We start from the raw sequence: 17,567 nt of genomic DNA, 5'->3' as shown, positions 1-17,567 counted from the left end.
TGTATTTCATACTTTGAGATCAGTGATGGTGTATATAGTAAATAAGCACTTGTGACAAGAAGCATATGTTCTAATTTTGTCTTCTAAATTTTATCTCATTTGTATTTTCTTGCTGGGTCTTTGGATTTACTTTATTCTTCATTGTAGTTTCAGCCTAGTTTGGAAAAAATCTTTGTATAAAGGGGACAGAGGACATCTAGCTGTGGCTAAGTTTAGATGCTGAAAATCGATTAAAAGAAAAGAGTGCAAAATTCCTTTCCTGAATACTTTTACTGCCCATCAGCCTATATAATACATCCCAGATACATTTGTATATACCCAATTATTTCACTCTATGTATTTAATATGCATAATGGAAAGAAAACACATTTTATCTGCCATATTCCTTTATCTAGGGTCTTTCTAGGTAATTCTCAGGAATCCATCTTGTCTCAAACTTCTCAGGTACCACAGGTGTGTGATTTTTCCCTCTGGGATGTGGGAGGAAACTAACCTAAATGCCAGTCCATTGAAAAGAAACACCTGTGCTAGTATGAAACCGACTAGCAAGAAGAGTAAAAATAGACTTTTTAATCTTTTATTTAGCATGAATTGTATTTATAGGTAGGATTATGTAGACAAAAACTGTAAAAAATAGCATGCAAGAACTGAACAAGGGCAATATTTTGTAGAATAACGGCTCCTACAAGAATGACAGAAAGATGATAGAGATACTGTTAGCTAATACTTAGTGCTTACTGTGCTAAGCATTGTATATGTATTATCTCATCTGACTTTCCCATCAACCCCCTGATGCAAGTACTGTTAGCACCATCTTACCAATGAGGAAATTGAGTCTTGGAAGCTGAGGTAATTTGTCAAGAGTCTTTATAGTTAGTTAATGCCTCAGAGGAAGAATAAATGAATATAAATGATAGTTTATGTAAATAAAATTTTGGCTTGCATTTTAATCTCAACTTTTTTATTAGTGCATAGACACGCTCAGGATAAGATACCAGACTACGTGGAAGGATAGAAAGTAAATGTCTTCCTTCCCAATTCTAAGTCCAGAGGTATAACCACTAAGTTTCTTATGTGTAATTCCAGAAATTTTCTATGCTTATGCCAAAAATATGTGTATGATTTTTTACACATGCTCCCATAATTTTAATAAGGTAGCTACTTTCTTCCACTTGAGTGAACACTTAGGATTTTTATTTTGGAGTGACATTTAATGAATGTACCCTTATCTAACTAAACAAAAGAAATATATTTCCTGCACTGTTCACAATAGGACACCTTTGCATTCTTCCTGACTCTTGGTTTACTTTTGCTTTTACAGAGCTACATCACCTTCACTGTTGTTTGTTTTCCTTCTTATTTTAGTAATCATCATGAGAATGGTTTTATCATGTTTTGATTATTAAGGTTATTTAGCTGCCCATTTAGTTTTGCAGAGAAATGGCAATGTTGGCCATTTGCCAATTCAAAATGTTCATAGTTTGCTTATCTGAAGCAAAGGTTTACCAAAGGAAATTAATACTGTTCTGACAAATTGAGATTTTTTTTTTTTTAAGATTTTATTTATTTTATTCTAGAGAGGGAGAGAACACGTGTTCGCATGAGTAGGGGAGGGACAGAGGAAGAAGGAGAGAGAGAATCTCAAGCAAACTCTGCGCTGAGTGCAGATTCTCGCTCTGGGCTTGGTCCCATGATCCTGAGATCATGACCTGAGTGAAACCGGCAGTCAGACCCTCAACTGACTGAGCCACCCAGGCACCCCTAAATAAGATTTTTCTTAAAGCTGTACCAGACTTAAAAGTTTACTTGAAATCAAAAACCTTTAGCAGAATTTGGTTTTAATTTTGCGAACCCTACTAAGTTAAGCAAGTTTCTGAAAACTTGCAATGTGCCTTTTATGGTTATCCTTTAATAATAACAAAGTATAGTAACCTTTAACTCATTTTGATTTTGATAAATCTTGTAACAGTGAAAAAATGAATTTTATGAACCCAAAATTTATTTCATGCTGTGTTCAAAAGACACTTGTTTCCACCACCACATTTTGAATCATGAGCCTATATGGATTTGTGTTTTGTAAGCAAAGTCAACATTTATGACTTTATTCAACCACCTGGTGTAATTGTCACACAAAGATGCATTATGGGGATATTTGCAGTAGTATTTTTCTCTAGTAATCAGCTAAAAACATATATGCAGATAGTAACCAAGTTAGATTATTATATATGTGGATTTAGTCAGTTTCTTTGAATTTGTGGCAGCCCTTTATACATGTTAGCTAGGCCTTTTTAGGCCCTTTATGAAATGTAACACTCATTTTACATAAGTGATATATATGATCGTCATTTACGTTTTAATTAAATTTCCTGTTTAATTTTAAGGTATATGCACCATCCCCAAATTCAGATGATTTCAACCGTGAATCTCCTAGTTATCCATCTCCCAAGCCACCAACCAGTATGTTTGCTAGCACTTTCTTTATGCAAGGTAAGTACTGCCAACTAGTTATCAGTCCTACAGCAGTTATCTATTGTATATTAGCTAATATTGTGAGGAAAAAGATTACCTACACAGGAATTCAGAAGTTATTTATCTACGTATTTTTGGCCAAAATAAATTAAATTTAGGTTTAAAATTTCTAATACTATTTATTGCTGATTGCAATATGGTTGGACTATCCAGCAAACCATTGGAGTATCCCATCTAGTATTGATCAAACTTACAAAGGACTTCAATTGAGAAAAATGAGTAGAGCTGCTCTTTCTCATTTTAGAATTTAAACAAATGAAAGATATTAACAACTCTAGTTTCCTATTTAAATTACAGACTCCTATCACCCCTAGAATGGTCAATATAAATAGTGAATATCAAAGAACAGAATAAGACTTGTTAAGAGAGAAAAAGTGTTGCATTTCCTTTAATTCATGTCTAGCAAATCATTTTTATTTGGTCTCCTGTGGTTTTGGACTATGGGAAGCATATACTGTGGGAGCAATAAATCACTACATAAATGCTTCCTTGACTTTACACTGGTGAGTAAAGTCATTGCTAACACATTTCATTTGAAGGCTGACTATAATATAGTCATTATCAATTACTTTGGTTTACTATTAGAGAAACTTCTTTATTCCACAGTTTCAGAATGTTTGATATAATGTACATTGCTTGTTATAAAGAATTTTTTGTATGTTTATGGTTATACCATTTAACCAAAATTAAATCCAACCTGTCCCCAAATTTGAGATTTTTATTATCCTCTTTGATATGAATTTAAATTTTCCAATTTTCCAAAATTGGTTCAATTTTATAACAACCTACCTACTATAGTTTGGATTACTTTTTTTCCCGTCTAACTATAAAGCTTTATTCCCTCTTTTTAAATAGTAATTGAGGGAAGAAAACTAGATAGAAGACTGGGCTGGAAAGGGGAGGGGAAAAGTATCTGGAGGGTATCCTTTTGAATTCTTATAGCATCATCAAAATAAAAAATTTTAGCTAAGGAAAATTTTATATTTCTCTTTTCGTCTTAGATGGGACCCACAATTCTTCTGACCTTTGGAGTTCATCAAATGGGATGAGCCAGCCTGGTTTTGGTGGAATTCTGGGGACCTCCACTTCCCACATGTCTCAGTCCAGTAGTTACGGCAGCCTTCATTCACATGACCGCTTGGTAGGCTGTAACACATGACTAGGGTGCGGCAACACTTTGTCCTCACTTGTGTTTCTCTTTGGATTACAAGTGTGAGGTTTGATTCTGCCAAAACTTCTGACATTTGAAATACTTCTAGGCTCACTGCATTTAGCATGCCTTTTTAAAAAGTAAATGACAATAGTAATGCCCTTCAGCTGCTAACTTGCAATGTTCTTTTTGACCTGTTATAGTAGTTGTCCAGTTATATGTGCCTATTATTCAGAAAATGTATTTAATAGCTCATGTCTCTTTCCCCCTTTCTCTAGAGCTATCCTCCACACTCAGTTTCACCAACAGACATAAACACGAGTCTCCCACCAATGTCTAGCTTCCATCGTGGCAGTACCAGCAGTTCGCCTTATGTTGCTGCCTCACACACTCCTCCCATCAATGGATCAGATAGCATTCTAGGTGAGCTTTTTTGGGTTGGCAAAACTCCCTAAAACCTACTTTGGGGATTTTCAATGAACCCCACATCTTTCAATATATTTTTTAGTATTGACTTTTAAAATGACAGAAAGGAAGAAAAACGGTCTAATTTTCATTAATGTAGAAACTGGTACCGAACCCAACTTTAACTTAGCTTATTAAGTGTAACACATACACAATTGCTGCAATGGGTGAGATAATGGTAGAGAACTCCCTTGAAATCATGGCAGAATGCTTAAAAAAAAGCATACCTGCCTGCTAAAATTCTTGATTTGTTTTCTACCTGAAATATTCAGGAACCAGAGGGACTGCTGCTGGAAGCTCACAGACAGGTGATGCACTTGGAAAGGCTTTGGCATCTGTGAGTATTGATTTTACCTATATAGCTGAATGAATTTTACACTGCTGAACGCAGTGATTCTGTTTTGTGGACAGTACATGTCATAGTTAAAGGGTGTAGTTACAAAACAATCAACTTCATATCTCCATTAGAACTATTCTCGGTGTGTATTGATTCTCGCTGCCCTTAAAATAACTCAGAACACCTTTCCACCCCATTCCCACAGGACCTGGCCTTCTAACTTCAATTTCAATATGTCTTCTATGTAATGGAACAGACGTAGATAGAAAGAAGAGAAATTTGGGGGTTTTTAGATCTAAAGCAAAAATTACTGAGATTAATTGTTAAATTTATTTATTAGCTTTAAATACATACTTAGTTATTAGCTTTAAATACATTAGTTATTATTAAATATTAAATATTATTAAATACATTAGTTATTAGCTTTAAATACATACTTAGCCCATTTAAGTAAGTCAAATGGAACCAAGAAAGTCAACTCAGTTATTCTTCTGGTCCAAAGAAGAAAGTGCCTTCATAAGAAATTTTTCTAAGGCAGAAAGTATTTTACATATTTTTTAAAAGGAAAAAATAATCATCTGTAACTGATACATTCAAGAAATAGGAGAGTCTTCCCCCAAAAAAAGCCAGTTTCATTGAAGAACTCATGCTAACATGAGTAAAACTGATTTGAAGGAATCCCATAGTATTTTCTTGAGCAGCTAATTTAGATCACATTTGGATGTTAATGACAAAGCTATGATTGTTTTAGTAGCTGATCCTTAAAACATTAAAACTGAAATCCCTTCTCTCAGAATTCTTTTGGGAGAGCATTTACCAGTAATTCACAAAGACTCCAAATCTAATTGTTTAAAAGAGGTACTTCTTGCATTGTATTTTCTGAATTTTCTCCTTAGGCTTTTCCTTTCTTTTCTTTTTTTCCCCCTTGAATGGTATGCCTCTCAGAATTCCCACAGAGTTGTAGTACATTTTCTATAAAGTGCAGTTAACTCTATCAGACACATTTACTGCTATTCCTGGGGAAGGCAGACCACTTAGTGTGTGAGTAGAGGAAGCAGCCATTGAACATTTAAGGAGATAAACCTCTTTGTATATAGTTTCTGTACATAAACCTCTCTCTGCGTCCCAGTACAAGTTTCTTGAGAAATAAAGCCAAGGCAAGCTCATCTACCACATAGTGGAGTACCCCACAAAAAAGTAGAGCTCAGTAAATGTTTGTTGAATTCAGCCTCACATTATATGATAAAAATAGTGAAGATAAGAACAAAGCCCACAAAAATATCAGTTGTAATTTGAATGTTTACTAGGTACCGGGTATTATACTAAGCATTTACGTGCTTTGTTTCATTTAATCCTAAAGAAAACCATGTGAGGTTGGCATTATTATCCTCACATTACAGATGAGGAACTAAAGTTTAAAAGGTTAAGTAACTTCAGCTCAGAAAGATTAAGTAGTTTGTCCTAGGGATCACCAAGCTCGGAAGGGTAAAGCCCGTATATATTAGGTAAGAACCTGGATCCAACTATCTTCACTACTATTTCTCCAGAAAGAGAAATGCTACAGTGACTGTGGTTTTACACGGTGTTGATGAGGATTAAAGGAAGTGGTCCTATCTTTTCTGGGCTTATTCCCATCTAATGAAGACTACCTGCTTAGAAGTAAAATTATTCTATAGTATTAAATCTGGGTGCCTCCCAGGAATTTGATTGGCTTGCCGTATTTTCTGTTGATTCTGAAAGAATCCAGTAGCAGATATTTCGCATGTAGGAGGACAAATAACGTTGAACTTTCAATTCTAGTCAACTTTAAAAAATACAAACTGCATTTTGGAGGCTTTTTTCTCAAAGCTCTTTTATTTTATGCAAGGAAAACTTCTGTAAAGGAACCTTGTCAGGTAGGCAGGCAAGAATTTGTGATGTTCTCAGTGGTTGTCCTTCAAGCTCCCTTTCAGTTACCCTTCTTGTAGTTGACTATTTTCCCGTATTATGACCAGCATACTCGCCAAACTAGTTGGCATTAGGGGGGGGGAAATCCAAATTCTCCATGAGTGGAAGCCAGGGAAGAATGTTTAATCTAGTTAGTGGGTGGGCTTTGGTTGTCATGGAAACTCAGCTCTGTCATCCTATGTTGTTACTAGGCAGGAGCAGCCAGGTCATTCCATAAATCATTTCTGTCATAGCTGATGGTGATGCATTCCATCTGCTCCATCACTGCATGCCATAGTCTGCACACTTGAAATCCCTTCCTTCAACCCATCTGCTGCCCCCTCCCCACCAGACACCTCCCCAAAACACATTCTTTCTCTAACTTCCGTTACAGACTCACATTCACTTTAGTGCTCACAGAATGTACTGAAAAACAAAAACATTACATGGGGAGTAGGAAGGATTAGAAGACATGAGGAGAAGGAATTTTCTGAGGATTACATTTGAGAATCTAACATGCATATCAGAATTTTACATTAGGCATTACAGATCTTTGGAAATGGTGACCATGGGTATTTTGAAATTTTAAGTTCTTTAGAATATGACATTTTTAATATAGCATCTAGTTTTAGATGGAGAAAACACTATGCTGTTGTCATTAGAAATTATTTCTAGCTCCCCAGTCGTCTGATACATGTCTCAGGAGGTCTTTCATGTGTGAAACATCACAGGGTACAACCTTTGTTCTTTAGTTTAGGTATTAAAGAGCACACAGAATACTGTGATTAAACATGTAAGGCCAGATAATACATTTGCAAAGGTTCCTTTATTTTAGGTTTAAGCCGGGATAATTGTGGTCTTAATCTCAGGATAGCTAGAAAGAGAATTGTACATGAAAGTATTTACACAAAGTTCCCAAAGCCCTGTGGATTATGCATTAGTTTAGATAATAAACTAGGGTAGATAGAAGGAAAGGAAAATCTGGGTATTCGTGCCATTTCTAATGTGTTTCCCTGAACATTTGCCAGACAATAACCCTTTAAGATTGTGCCCATGGAGAGTTATATAGAGGAAGAAACATCTGGTTTATTTCAGTGCCTAATACCATATCAAAACACTTGGTCTTTAATTTAGAGGAGATCAAACAAGAGGACTGTTTAACTTTGTTGATTATATCAGACTTCTTTGTGATAATTTATGTTTTGATTTCTACCTCTGAGCAAAGGAGAGAAAGGGAGGGAGGGGGAGAGAGAGAGAGAGAGAGAGAGTGTGTGTGTGTGTGTATTTTAATCTGGATAGTTAAATGGTCAGTAGTCTCTAACAAAAGAAAAGAAAATTCAGGGAAGTTGACGTTTAAAAGTAATTCATGAAATAAGTTTCTTTGTTCCTTAGACTCAATAACATTAGCATAATAAAGATTAACTGAAATGTGCACTGTAGTGTTTAAAAAATTGGGCTCACAGTTCCAAGGTTGGGCTTGGGAGCCCTTCATTGTTTCTTTTTTGTCTGAGGCCCTTTTCATTAGCTTCTGGCTTATTGGCACCCTGCTGATTGGAATGGACCATGACTGATAGGAGGAGGAGCCTCATTTGTTGCAGTAAAATGAGGCATATTACCGTTTAAGCCTGGCAGAAGGTATTGGGAGTTATTCATCATTGGTCATTTAACAGTATGAGGACCATGGACTGCATGCAGAATGAGTTCTTACTTTGTTTATGCTTTACATTCTAAATCACTCCCATCCCCATTTTTTAAGTGACTGACTTTTTTCTTTTCTTTTTTTCTTTCAAACATCAGTGTAGGAGTTCTTTAAGGTCAGAAAGTACAAGAAGTAATGAAATCCTGATTTAGAATGCTTTTTGTCAAATGGTCTAATTATAGAATATCTTAAAGTAACAATAATTTCTGTAGAATAAGTTTAATGTGTATGTGGTTTGGTGATAGAGTAAACACACAGAGGTGAAGTTTAATGAAATGATCTGTGATCTAAAAGGCTGTATTACCCTGTGTTCTTAATGTTGCGTTGCTCCTCCTCTCCCCACATACCCGTTCTATTTTTAAAGATTGTATTTGTCAGAAAGAGAGAGAGCACACAAGCAGGGGGAGCGCCAGGCAAAGGGAGAAGCAGGCTCCCCACTGAGCAAGGAGCCTGATGTGGGGCTCCATCCCAGGACCCTGGGATCGTGACCTGAGCCGAAGGCGGATGCTTAACTGACTGAGCCACCCAGGAGTCCCCCACATACCCATTCTTTTTATGAAGTAGAAGGGACAATAAAAAGTCCTGTAATTTGCCAGGCTATCTGTCAGTTCAGGAAAGGTATTAATAACAATTCTGTCTGTCATCACTTTAATTTAGGGCAAAGGAGAACTAGACAATGTGATGGGTGAGTGGAGAAAATGCCTTTTATTATACAAATGGAGAAGCTGTTTTTGAAAAAAATACCAAAATTATATATTTTTATACTTGATACATTTTATATTTGATATGTGTTTTTACAGTGATTTTTTTAAAGCCCTCATTTGATTGTCTTGATAGTCTATTTTATACCCTCAAAAGCGCATGCGTGCCTAACAGTGTGGTATGGACAGCTTAATACATCAACACTAATTCTCAGAAATATTCGTGGAGCATCGCCATATCATTGCTCTCAAACTAATACCGTAACACTGATTTGTAAATGAATTCACCTTTATAACAAGATCTTTTAACCCCCGTTGGTATTTCTGTTAGTGAACCCCATTACATAAATACTAAGAAATACTGCCACTTACTGAGTCTTGCTTTTTATCAAAAAGTAGCTATAGCAGATTTCAAGTATAGTTTAGTTACTCCAGTTTTTTTTTTTTTTAAATATTCAGCACCTACTTGTGTAAGACAGTGATAGGTAAGGATGGATTCAATGTAGAGCATTACAAGTTCTCTGCCTTCAAAGAGCTTAAAATCAAGGAGAGATGATATGACAGGTATACAGAAAATGATCATGTGGAGCATACTGTGAAGTAAAAAACCCAAGAAAAGTACAGTTATAAAGGAGGTGAAGATGAGTGTAAATGGGGAGGTGACATTTGAGCTGGGCTATCATGTGTTGTAGAATTCCATCAGGGAGAAATTAAGAAATAGGCATTTTGAAAGGACAGGCTATCTTCAGAAAATGAAAAAAATATATCTTTTGTTTGGATTATAGGGTACATAATATTTATAAGTAGGTTATAAGGTAGAAAGATATTTTTGTGACCAGATTATGGAAGACATCAAATGTCATTCTGTTCTATTTAGTAGACAACAGGAAGTGTACTGCATGGGATTTGACTGTTTAAAACTGGTTAGGGACAATAGCTCAGGCAATTATATATGGGGCAGAAGGAGCAGGGAGTAAGTAGAAACATAAAGACTTAAATGATCCATCCATAAGTTCTAGTAAAGGTTTAAAGTAGTGTCACAGCAGTGAGAAAGATGTGTTCCTATCCCAGAAACAGAATCACAGGTATTGGAGTCTGTGGTGGGAAGGGTGGAGAGGGGAAGTAGGAGGGGAGAGAGAGAGTGGATTTGGTGACCATGAGAATGCTGGTGCTGAAGTTAGAGGAAACAGAGGAGTGGAGATGGGAAGGGTAGGAAGCTTGGCACAGTGGTGTAAAATTTGGCTTGGCATATTGAGCTTGAAGTGAAAGAGTATGTCCAGATGGAGAAGTCCAGCAACCAGTAAGTATGAGCATAGAAATGTCAACTTAGTCATTCACAGAGATGTCATGGTTGATACTTTCAGAAATGATATTTCCAAGGGGTAAAACACAAGTAGATAGAAAAGAAAACCGACACTAGAGCTCTGAGGGAAACCTGCATTAAACCGGAATCGTGAAAGAGAAACGGAGCCTAAGTGTTACATCCAGTGATTTGAAAGAAATACTCAAATAGTAGCTTCTCGCAAGGATAGTAATCATTCATTCCTTCAACAAGTATATATTTACGAGTGTTGTAGAATCTGAAGTGACCGCAAATCCTGTATAATTCAGATTTTGTCTGAATAAGACCAAGTCCTAGCTTGTCTGGAGCATACATTTTATTGGGGGAAAAGGTAAGAGACAGATAATAAAACAAGTAAACAAGTTTAGACAGTTAAGGAGCAATGTAAACACTATGAAGAAACACAGCAAAACCAGGCAGGTGTGACAGAAGGGCAGTGCTGTTTCTCCAGTGCTTTGACGCTGTTGATCTTGACAGCGAGTTGGTGTACTTGATGATAAAGTTTTGCATGAACCTGAAACTTTCCTCACTGCTCATCCACCCACCCTCAATGTTACCAACTTTTCCGTCCCTTACCAATATTATAGTTAAGAAATATTTCATAAAAATTTAGCATCAGTTATTCCTAAAAATGTGGCCTTTAGCTAATTTTCACATGTGCATCCTGATTTTTTACAAGGTAACAACTTTAAGACCAACAGTATTGATCTTAATACAACATACTACCCTCCCTGTTACTAAGTCCTTCCATAACGTCTTTCGAAGTCTCGATAGTTTTGCTTTCCCAAAATGGCTTTTTAACTTGAATATAGAACTTCTAGATCTGGCTGTTCGGAGAGAGTTGGTGATTAAAGGCATTTACAATTAGAATTTAGTAACATTATACAAATTGGTGTATTCGAGGTAGGTATATCCATTTGTAGTCAAAGGAAAATAGGCTTTCTGGCTGCTTGCAATTCAATTAGTGCTTTCTTCTTTTGAAAAAATAAAACCTGTTGTGTTTAATGATTATGACTTGTGGAATTTTGTTTTTCATGAGCCTGTCCCAATATCTGGCTTTTTCAGCATATTAGGCTGTCTTTAAAACCAATGCTGAGACCCTCTTGTTTGCCATAATTTGGGCCTCTTTAAATTCATTGGAGCTCTAAGCTTATTCAGAGCAAGGGTATTTCTATTGGATGACTCCTTTCACCCACAAATAGTTTTCCTTTTTAAAATGTTTGACCACAGTTCATCCACATAAGTTGATTTGTCCTCCCTAAGTGCTGAGATGTGAAGATGGTTTATTATGCTCATTATAGACTAGAAATAGAATTTCCTAGAGAAAACTTCCTGGGGACTCTTAGTACTTAGATTAAAAAGACTTTTAAAATACTTAATGGCTGATTAGGTAAACTTGTCACTGTTCTCTGTCACTATTTTTTTTTTCAGCAATTTGAAATAAATACAAAATATTGCAACAAAACTTTTAGTCAAAATACCAAAATTTATGCATCCAGATGTTATACTCTTTAAAGTGGATCCCCTTAGGAGCGCCCGGGTGGCTCAGTGGGTTAAGCATCCAACTCTTGATTTTAGTTCAGGTCATGATCTCAGGGTGGTGAGATCAAGCCCACGTCGACCCCACATGGGGGTTTGTGCTGGGCATGGAGCCTGCTTAAGATTCTCTCCCTCTGCCCTTCTCCACCCCCAGTTCGTGCATGTGCTTTCTCTTAATGAATGAATAAAGTGGACCTCTTAGGAGGTGAAATCCACAAATCATTTTGGGAACATTTTCTGAAGGACTTGGCAGGGTTTCTTCCACTTTGCTCAAGGGTAACAAAATACCCTTTGGGAGCAAGTTCAGTTTTATATGATACATCATTTGGAGCTATATTTGGTAAAAATGTAGTTGATCAAACTGAGAACTTTTTAAATGAGAAATAAAGAATAACTATTTTAAAAAATTATTTTCTTTGGCGTTTAAAACTTTTTAAAGACTGTTGTCAAAGATAAGTTTCCTGAGATAATTATTTTTAATGGGTATCACTTATTTGGATGATGCATTTAAGAAAAATTGTTGTTGTTGTTGTTAAGATTTTATTTATTTATTTGACATGGAGAGAGAGCACACAGCAGAGGGAGAGGGAGAAGAAGGCTCTCCACTGAGCAGGGAGCCTGATGTGGGGCTTGATCCCAGGACCCTGGGATCATAACCTGAGCCGAAGGCCAGACGCTTAACCAACTGAGCACCCAGGCGCCCCAAGAAAAATTGTTTATTAGATGTGTTAACTGTAGGGGCACCTGGGTGGCTCAGTCGGTTAAGCAACTGCCTTCGGCTCGGGTCATGATCCTGGAGTCCTGGGATCAAGTTCCACATCGGGCTCCCTTCAGTAGGGAGTCTACTTCTCCCTCTGACCCTCCCCCCTCTTATGCTGTCTCTCATTCTGTCTCTCAAATAAATAAATAAAATCTTAAAAAAAAAAAAAAAGAATTTAGGTCTGTTAACTCTATAGTAACTTCTCTTTTTGTTCTAACAGAAACCTAAATAATTTTCCACTGGGATAATTAAGAAATAGATATGATCTATTTTTTTCCTCTCATTATTAGAATACATAAAATACTTTTTTTTTAAGTAGTCTCTGTGTCCAACGTGGGGCTCAAACTCATGAGAGTCACATGCTCTACCGATTGAGCCAGCTAGGAGCCTCTAGAATATAAATGACACTTTTCTATCCTAGGGTTTTTTTCGTTTGTTTGTGTGTGTGTGTTTTTTTTTTTTTGTCAATGTCCTTTTTTTTTTTTTTTAATATTTATTTGACAGAGAGAGAGCATGCACTAGCAAGGGGGAGCGGGAGAGGGAGAAATAGGCTCCCAGGGCTCGGTCCCAGGACCCTGGGATCATGACCTGAGCCGAAGGCAGACGCTTAACTGACTGAACCACTCAAGCGCCCCTTAATCCTAGTTTTCAAACTATATATAGCCTTCATGTAATACAATAGTCCTAAATTGATGAAACCTGTTTTTCACTCTGAGTTTTAGGGGTGGCAGCTTAGGTTATCAAAATAACTCCATGCAAATGGATTTCTGTTTTTGTTGTTGTCACATATTGATACATGTATATTTTGTTTTCTGGTTAGATTTATTCTCCTGACCATACCAGCAGTAGTTTTCCATCAAATCCATCAACACCAGTTGGATCACCCTCACCTCTCACAGGTAGGCTTCTGTTTTATCTGTTGACTTAAAAACATTTATGGGACTGCTCTGAAATATTTGAACTTTGTTTATTTTCCAATAAAATCTAGTAAAAATTCATGAAAAAGTATCTGAATTTTGAGAAAACATGTAAACAGAGCCTTCCTCTTGTTCTAGTTGAAGATTGAAATATTTGCTACTTTTGAATTATTCTTTTCAGATTCTTAATTTGGTATAATTTCTAAGAACAGTTATAACAGGATAAAAATAAGGCTAGACAATTGGGATGAAAGCAAAATAGAGAAGGAGATAAATCAAAATTTTTGGTAAGGTAACATAGAAAGTAAACAGAATACCCTATTTAGAAGTTACATGTAACTTCTTTCTTTCTTGTTCTCTGCCTTTTCCATGTACCATGTGTAAGACTCAGAAATGAATAAGTTTGTACTAGTTTGTCTTTATTTTTAGGTCCACTAAGTTATTATTTCATATATATAAATTCTTGGGAATAATGTAGCTTTTTGCTAAGGAAAAGAAGTCTCTGTGAATGTGGATGAATATTGTTAGTAGAGTTAGAGAAGCGTTTCAGATTATTTTTTCCTGTTTTTTTCTGCATTTGCTATAACAAGTTCCAGTTACTGTCCTACAGTATAAATTTGTTGAGGTACAGTTTTTGTTATTGTAAATAGGAATTTTTAGATATTAGGAATAAATAAAATTATAGGAAAATGCTTACTGTTTATTAAGCAGTCATTTTAAAACTTGAATTATATTTTTCTGAGCATTGTTTGAGAAAAAAACATACTGAAGAAGAAATATATTAATTCTGAGGAAAAGACATTAGGCAACTGGGTAAAAATTGCCTTATTCCTCCAGAATTGATTCTTTTTCTGGATCAGGTCATTAATTAAGTCCATGCGGCTTTGCTGTTGTTAAACCTTTTTGCATTGTTGAAGGTTTCTGGTCTATCAGAGCCCTGGCTATCACCTGTGCTTTGTGTCTTAGCTTTGTGACTCTGCTGAGAAGCATTCCAGTGTGGAGATGATGAACTGCTGGCAGCTGCTCTCGGCTCTTAGTGGGTTCTGCCACTGTCTCAGACACCATGGCTTCAGCTGTCTAGTAAAAGTTGAACAGCTGTTCCCCACATAGACCCGACTATGAAAGACCCATTGACTTAAAGTTGTTATTTAACAGAGAGCTGAAATTACAGGAAGAATGATGTAACTTTAACCCTACTCACCCTTCTGGCACAGTTTTACTGAAATTATCAGTGTCATTTTTGCCACAGCCTGTTTCCCTTTCTCATCAGAGATGAGAATATCTGTTCTTACTATGTGTTCCCACCTCCTCGCCTCCTCTGCCCAGTGAGCTGTAAAAGTGTCCTTTGGTTTTTATTAATAACTGAGTGGGAAGTTGGGGAGCAGAGGAGTTCAGCATTTATGAGGAGGCATGACTAAAATGGAGAATCAGAAACTTAGACATTTTTCAAAAAATAATGTTCCAAAGTAAAATGTCACATTTCCTCCTCCATCTTTGTTTGATGTTTAATAGGTGATATCCTTTTTCCCCCCTTTAATTCAGCTGATTAATGAAAATCTATGGTCTGTTGAAGTGTGTAATGAAGGTATTAATAGGTTCTTTTTCAATTCTGCAGTCATAATCGAAGAAAAATTCTTTCCTTCTTTCATATATTTCTACTGAGACAGCACATCAAAGACTGATTTTATGCAAGTGCATCTCTCCCATCTCCTGTATCTAGTATTTCCATCCTGTCACCACACACATACATATACACACACCCTAAATTGGCAGAAATGTAAAGGGAGAAGGAAAAAGGAAAGCGCAATGTGATAAATTACTCACAGCGAAGGAAAAATGAAAAAGATGGAGCAAACCAGAGCTTCTATTATAATATGTGGAAATAACTTGGTACCTTCTATTGCAGTGGCCTGTTATGTAGAGTAAAAAATTTTACCCCACTGTGTGCTCTCTACGCTTGTCCTGTTCTCTGTGCCTGAGCATCAGTCAGACTGGCCCAGGCTGTTGAGGATAGAGACACAGGGGAAGAGCCACATAGGTGTCTCCTAAGGCAACCATCATTCTTGTTTAAGTTGCACTTATTTTCCTTAGGAACTTCTCCGGCCAAGAACATGTATTTCTACCTAGAGTGTGCTTATGAGGAACTTCTGGGATGGTGATATTGCATCAGTCAGGATGCTTTAGGCTGAAAGGAGGAGAAACTCTTGTCTTGATTGGCTTTAATTAAATAACAAGGGGAGTGGTTACCTTGTACAACAAGAGGCGGATAGCAGGGCAAGTTCCTGGACCCTGGTATGTCAGAGCTCCTGCTCTGTTACTTTGCAGTTCTTCTCAGGCTGATGGCAAGGTACCACATGTGGACAGTCCACAGTTCAAGGTACCATGTGTGGACAGTCCACAGTTCAAGGTACCATGTGTGGACAAAACAGTGTTGGGTAGAAGAAAAAGGACCATCTTTTCCTTGTATTTTAAGAATCTTTTTCAGGGGGCGCCTGGGTGGCACAGCGGTTGGGCGTCTGCCTTCGGCTCAGGGCGTGATCCCGCCGTTATGGGATCAAGCCCCACATCAGGCTCCTCCAGTATGAGCCTGCTTCTTCCTCTCCCACTCCCCCTGCTTGTGTTCCCTCTCTCGCTGGCTGTCTCTATCTCTGTCGAATAAATAAATAAAATCTTTAAAAAAAAAAAAAAAGAATCTTTTTCAGAAGCTTCTTCAACAGATTGGCCCTCATGAGTCCTTGGCCAGCATTGGGCCCCTAACACACCTGCTCACAACAGAGATGGGACTACCATGTTTATCTTATTCATTAGGATTTACCCCAAAAGCTAAGGATAGAGTTACTCTTTTCTGGTTCACACCAAGAAAGGATAGATACCCCACCCCCCTTCTGAACAAAATCAAGGCTCTGGCAGCAAAGTAGAAGAGACAACTATGTCTATTACAGTTGCCATTTGGGAAAGGACAAGTATTTAAAAGGGTGTGTTTACTAAGGGAACTTGGAAAGCAGACAAGCAAAACCATGTTTTGCCTTTCTTTACCTTTTTCTGGAATATAAAGGTTTAATAATTGCTTAGTAGCAATACCAAGAACATTTACAATAGAAATAGGAAGAGAAGAGAAGGAAGAAAGGATTCCTTAGTTTGGGCTAGTTTAATCAATGAGATATTTATTTTTATCATCCATCAGTGTGCTGGTGTTAGGCATTTATCTGACTTCGGCAGGTTTTCAGTTTAGCTGAGAAAATAAAAGATAAACATGCATAAAAATACAGCCATCAGATACATTCTAAGCTAGAGTGGTCAGCATAAACTTCATGAAGAGTGCAGGACTTTAAAAGGAGGAGAAAGAGTCTGGGTCTAAATGGGAGAGTGTAACAAAGATCCAGATCCAAGAAAGCACATGACTTCTTCATCGAGAGTCATGGGGATGACTGACTATGAACTCTTCACATACGGAAGTGTGAAACACTAAGATGCAAAGGTTGGCTGGAGCCAGATTATGGAAAGCAGAGCATTCAGTGCTACATTAAGGATTATCCAACCTTTTCCAAGTAAGAGGGATCTCATGAAAGTTTGAGTTTAAAGTGAGATTACAAAGGGAAGCAGCTAACAAAATAAGAAAATGTGTGATAAATGGTCCTAAGAATTTCTTTCACCCATTCCATGTGTTGGTATCTAGTCTCTAAATTTATTAACTAGTTAACTTTAAGTTCCACTCAGAGAGCAGATCAGAAACACTAGGTGGATTTTGGATTTAGTGATCAAAGAAAGCCTGTCCACATTTTCTAGCCAAATAATTCAGTTCTCCTATTCTCATCAGCTAGCTAGCTTGTTTTTTAGAAATGGTCACTACATTTTAATAGCAGGTAAGTTTATTTATAATCCTTCTTGAATAAGAACTAGCTCTTTGGAATGATCCTTAAAAGGCCCAGGTAATTATAGAAATTGTTAACTACAAAAACAGTTGAAAGCTTGTGCTTATCTAACAGAAGGAAAGGATAAGCCCCAAGTCAGTAGATATTTCTACACCAGATATCAGGTGACAGGGAAGGAAGGCAGGAAATACCCTGTTCTCTTCCATATTTGTGTAATAATGCTCTAGTTGATGATAACAAGCTAGAGAGAGAGATACCAACATCAGCTAGAGGATTGACTTCTACCAAACTAACTCTATCTATCCAGTTATCCCGTTTGTGACTAATAGC

At 36.9% G+C, this 17,567-nt stretch overlaps 1 protein-coding gene across 6 annotated transcripts in view; it reads left to right on the top strand.

Annotated features, from left to right (window-relative positions):
• TCF12 (transcription factor 12) overlaps positions 1-17,567 on the top strand; it is a 350,911-nt gene that overhangs the window by 302,282 nt on the left and 31,062 nt on the right. For all 6 annotated transcript variants that reach the window (XM_040620599.1, XM_040620598.1, XM_008706019.2 and 3 more), the window contains 5 exons: positions 2,382-2,487; positions 3,531-3,670; positions 3,958-4,102; positions 4,417-4,481; positions 13,269-13,347. In XM_040620599.1, the coding sequence (XP_040476533.1) occupies positions 2,382-2,487; positions 3,531-3,670; positions 3,958-4,102; positions 4,417-4,481; positions 13,269-13,347 (535 nt within the window). The remainder of the gene's footprint in view (positions 1-2,381; positions 2,488-3,530; positions 3,671-3,957; positions 4,103-4,416; positions 4,482-13,268; positions 13,348-17,567) is intronic.

This window comes from Ursus maritimus, unplaced genomic scaffold, assembly GCF_017311325.1.
Source record: "Ursus maritimus isolate PB19 unplaced genomic scaffold, ASM1731132v1 scaffold_35, whole genome shotgun sequence".
Classification (NCBI taxonomy): domain Eukaryota; kingdom Metazoa; phylum Chordata; class Mammalia; order Carnivora; family Ursidae; genus Ursus; species Ursus maritimus.
The sequence above is the reverse complement of the archived record's forward strand: the minus strand, read 5'-3'. Positions and strand labels throughout refer to the sequence as shown.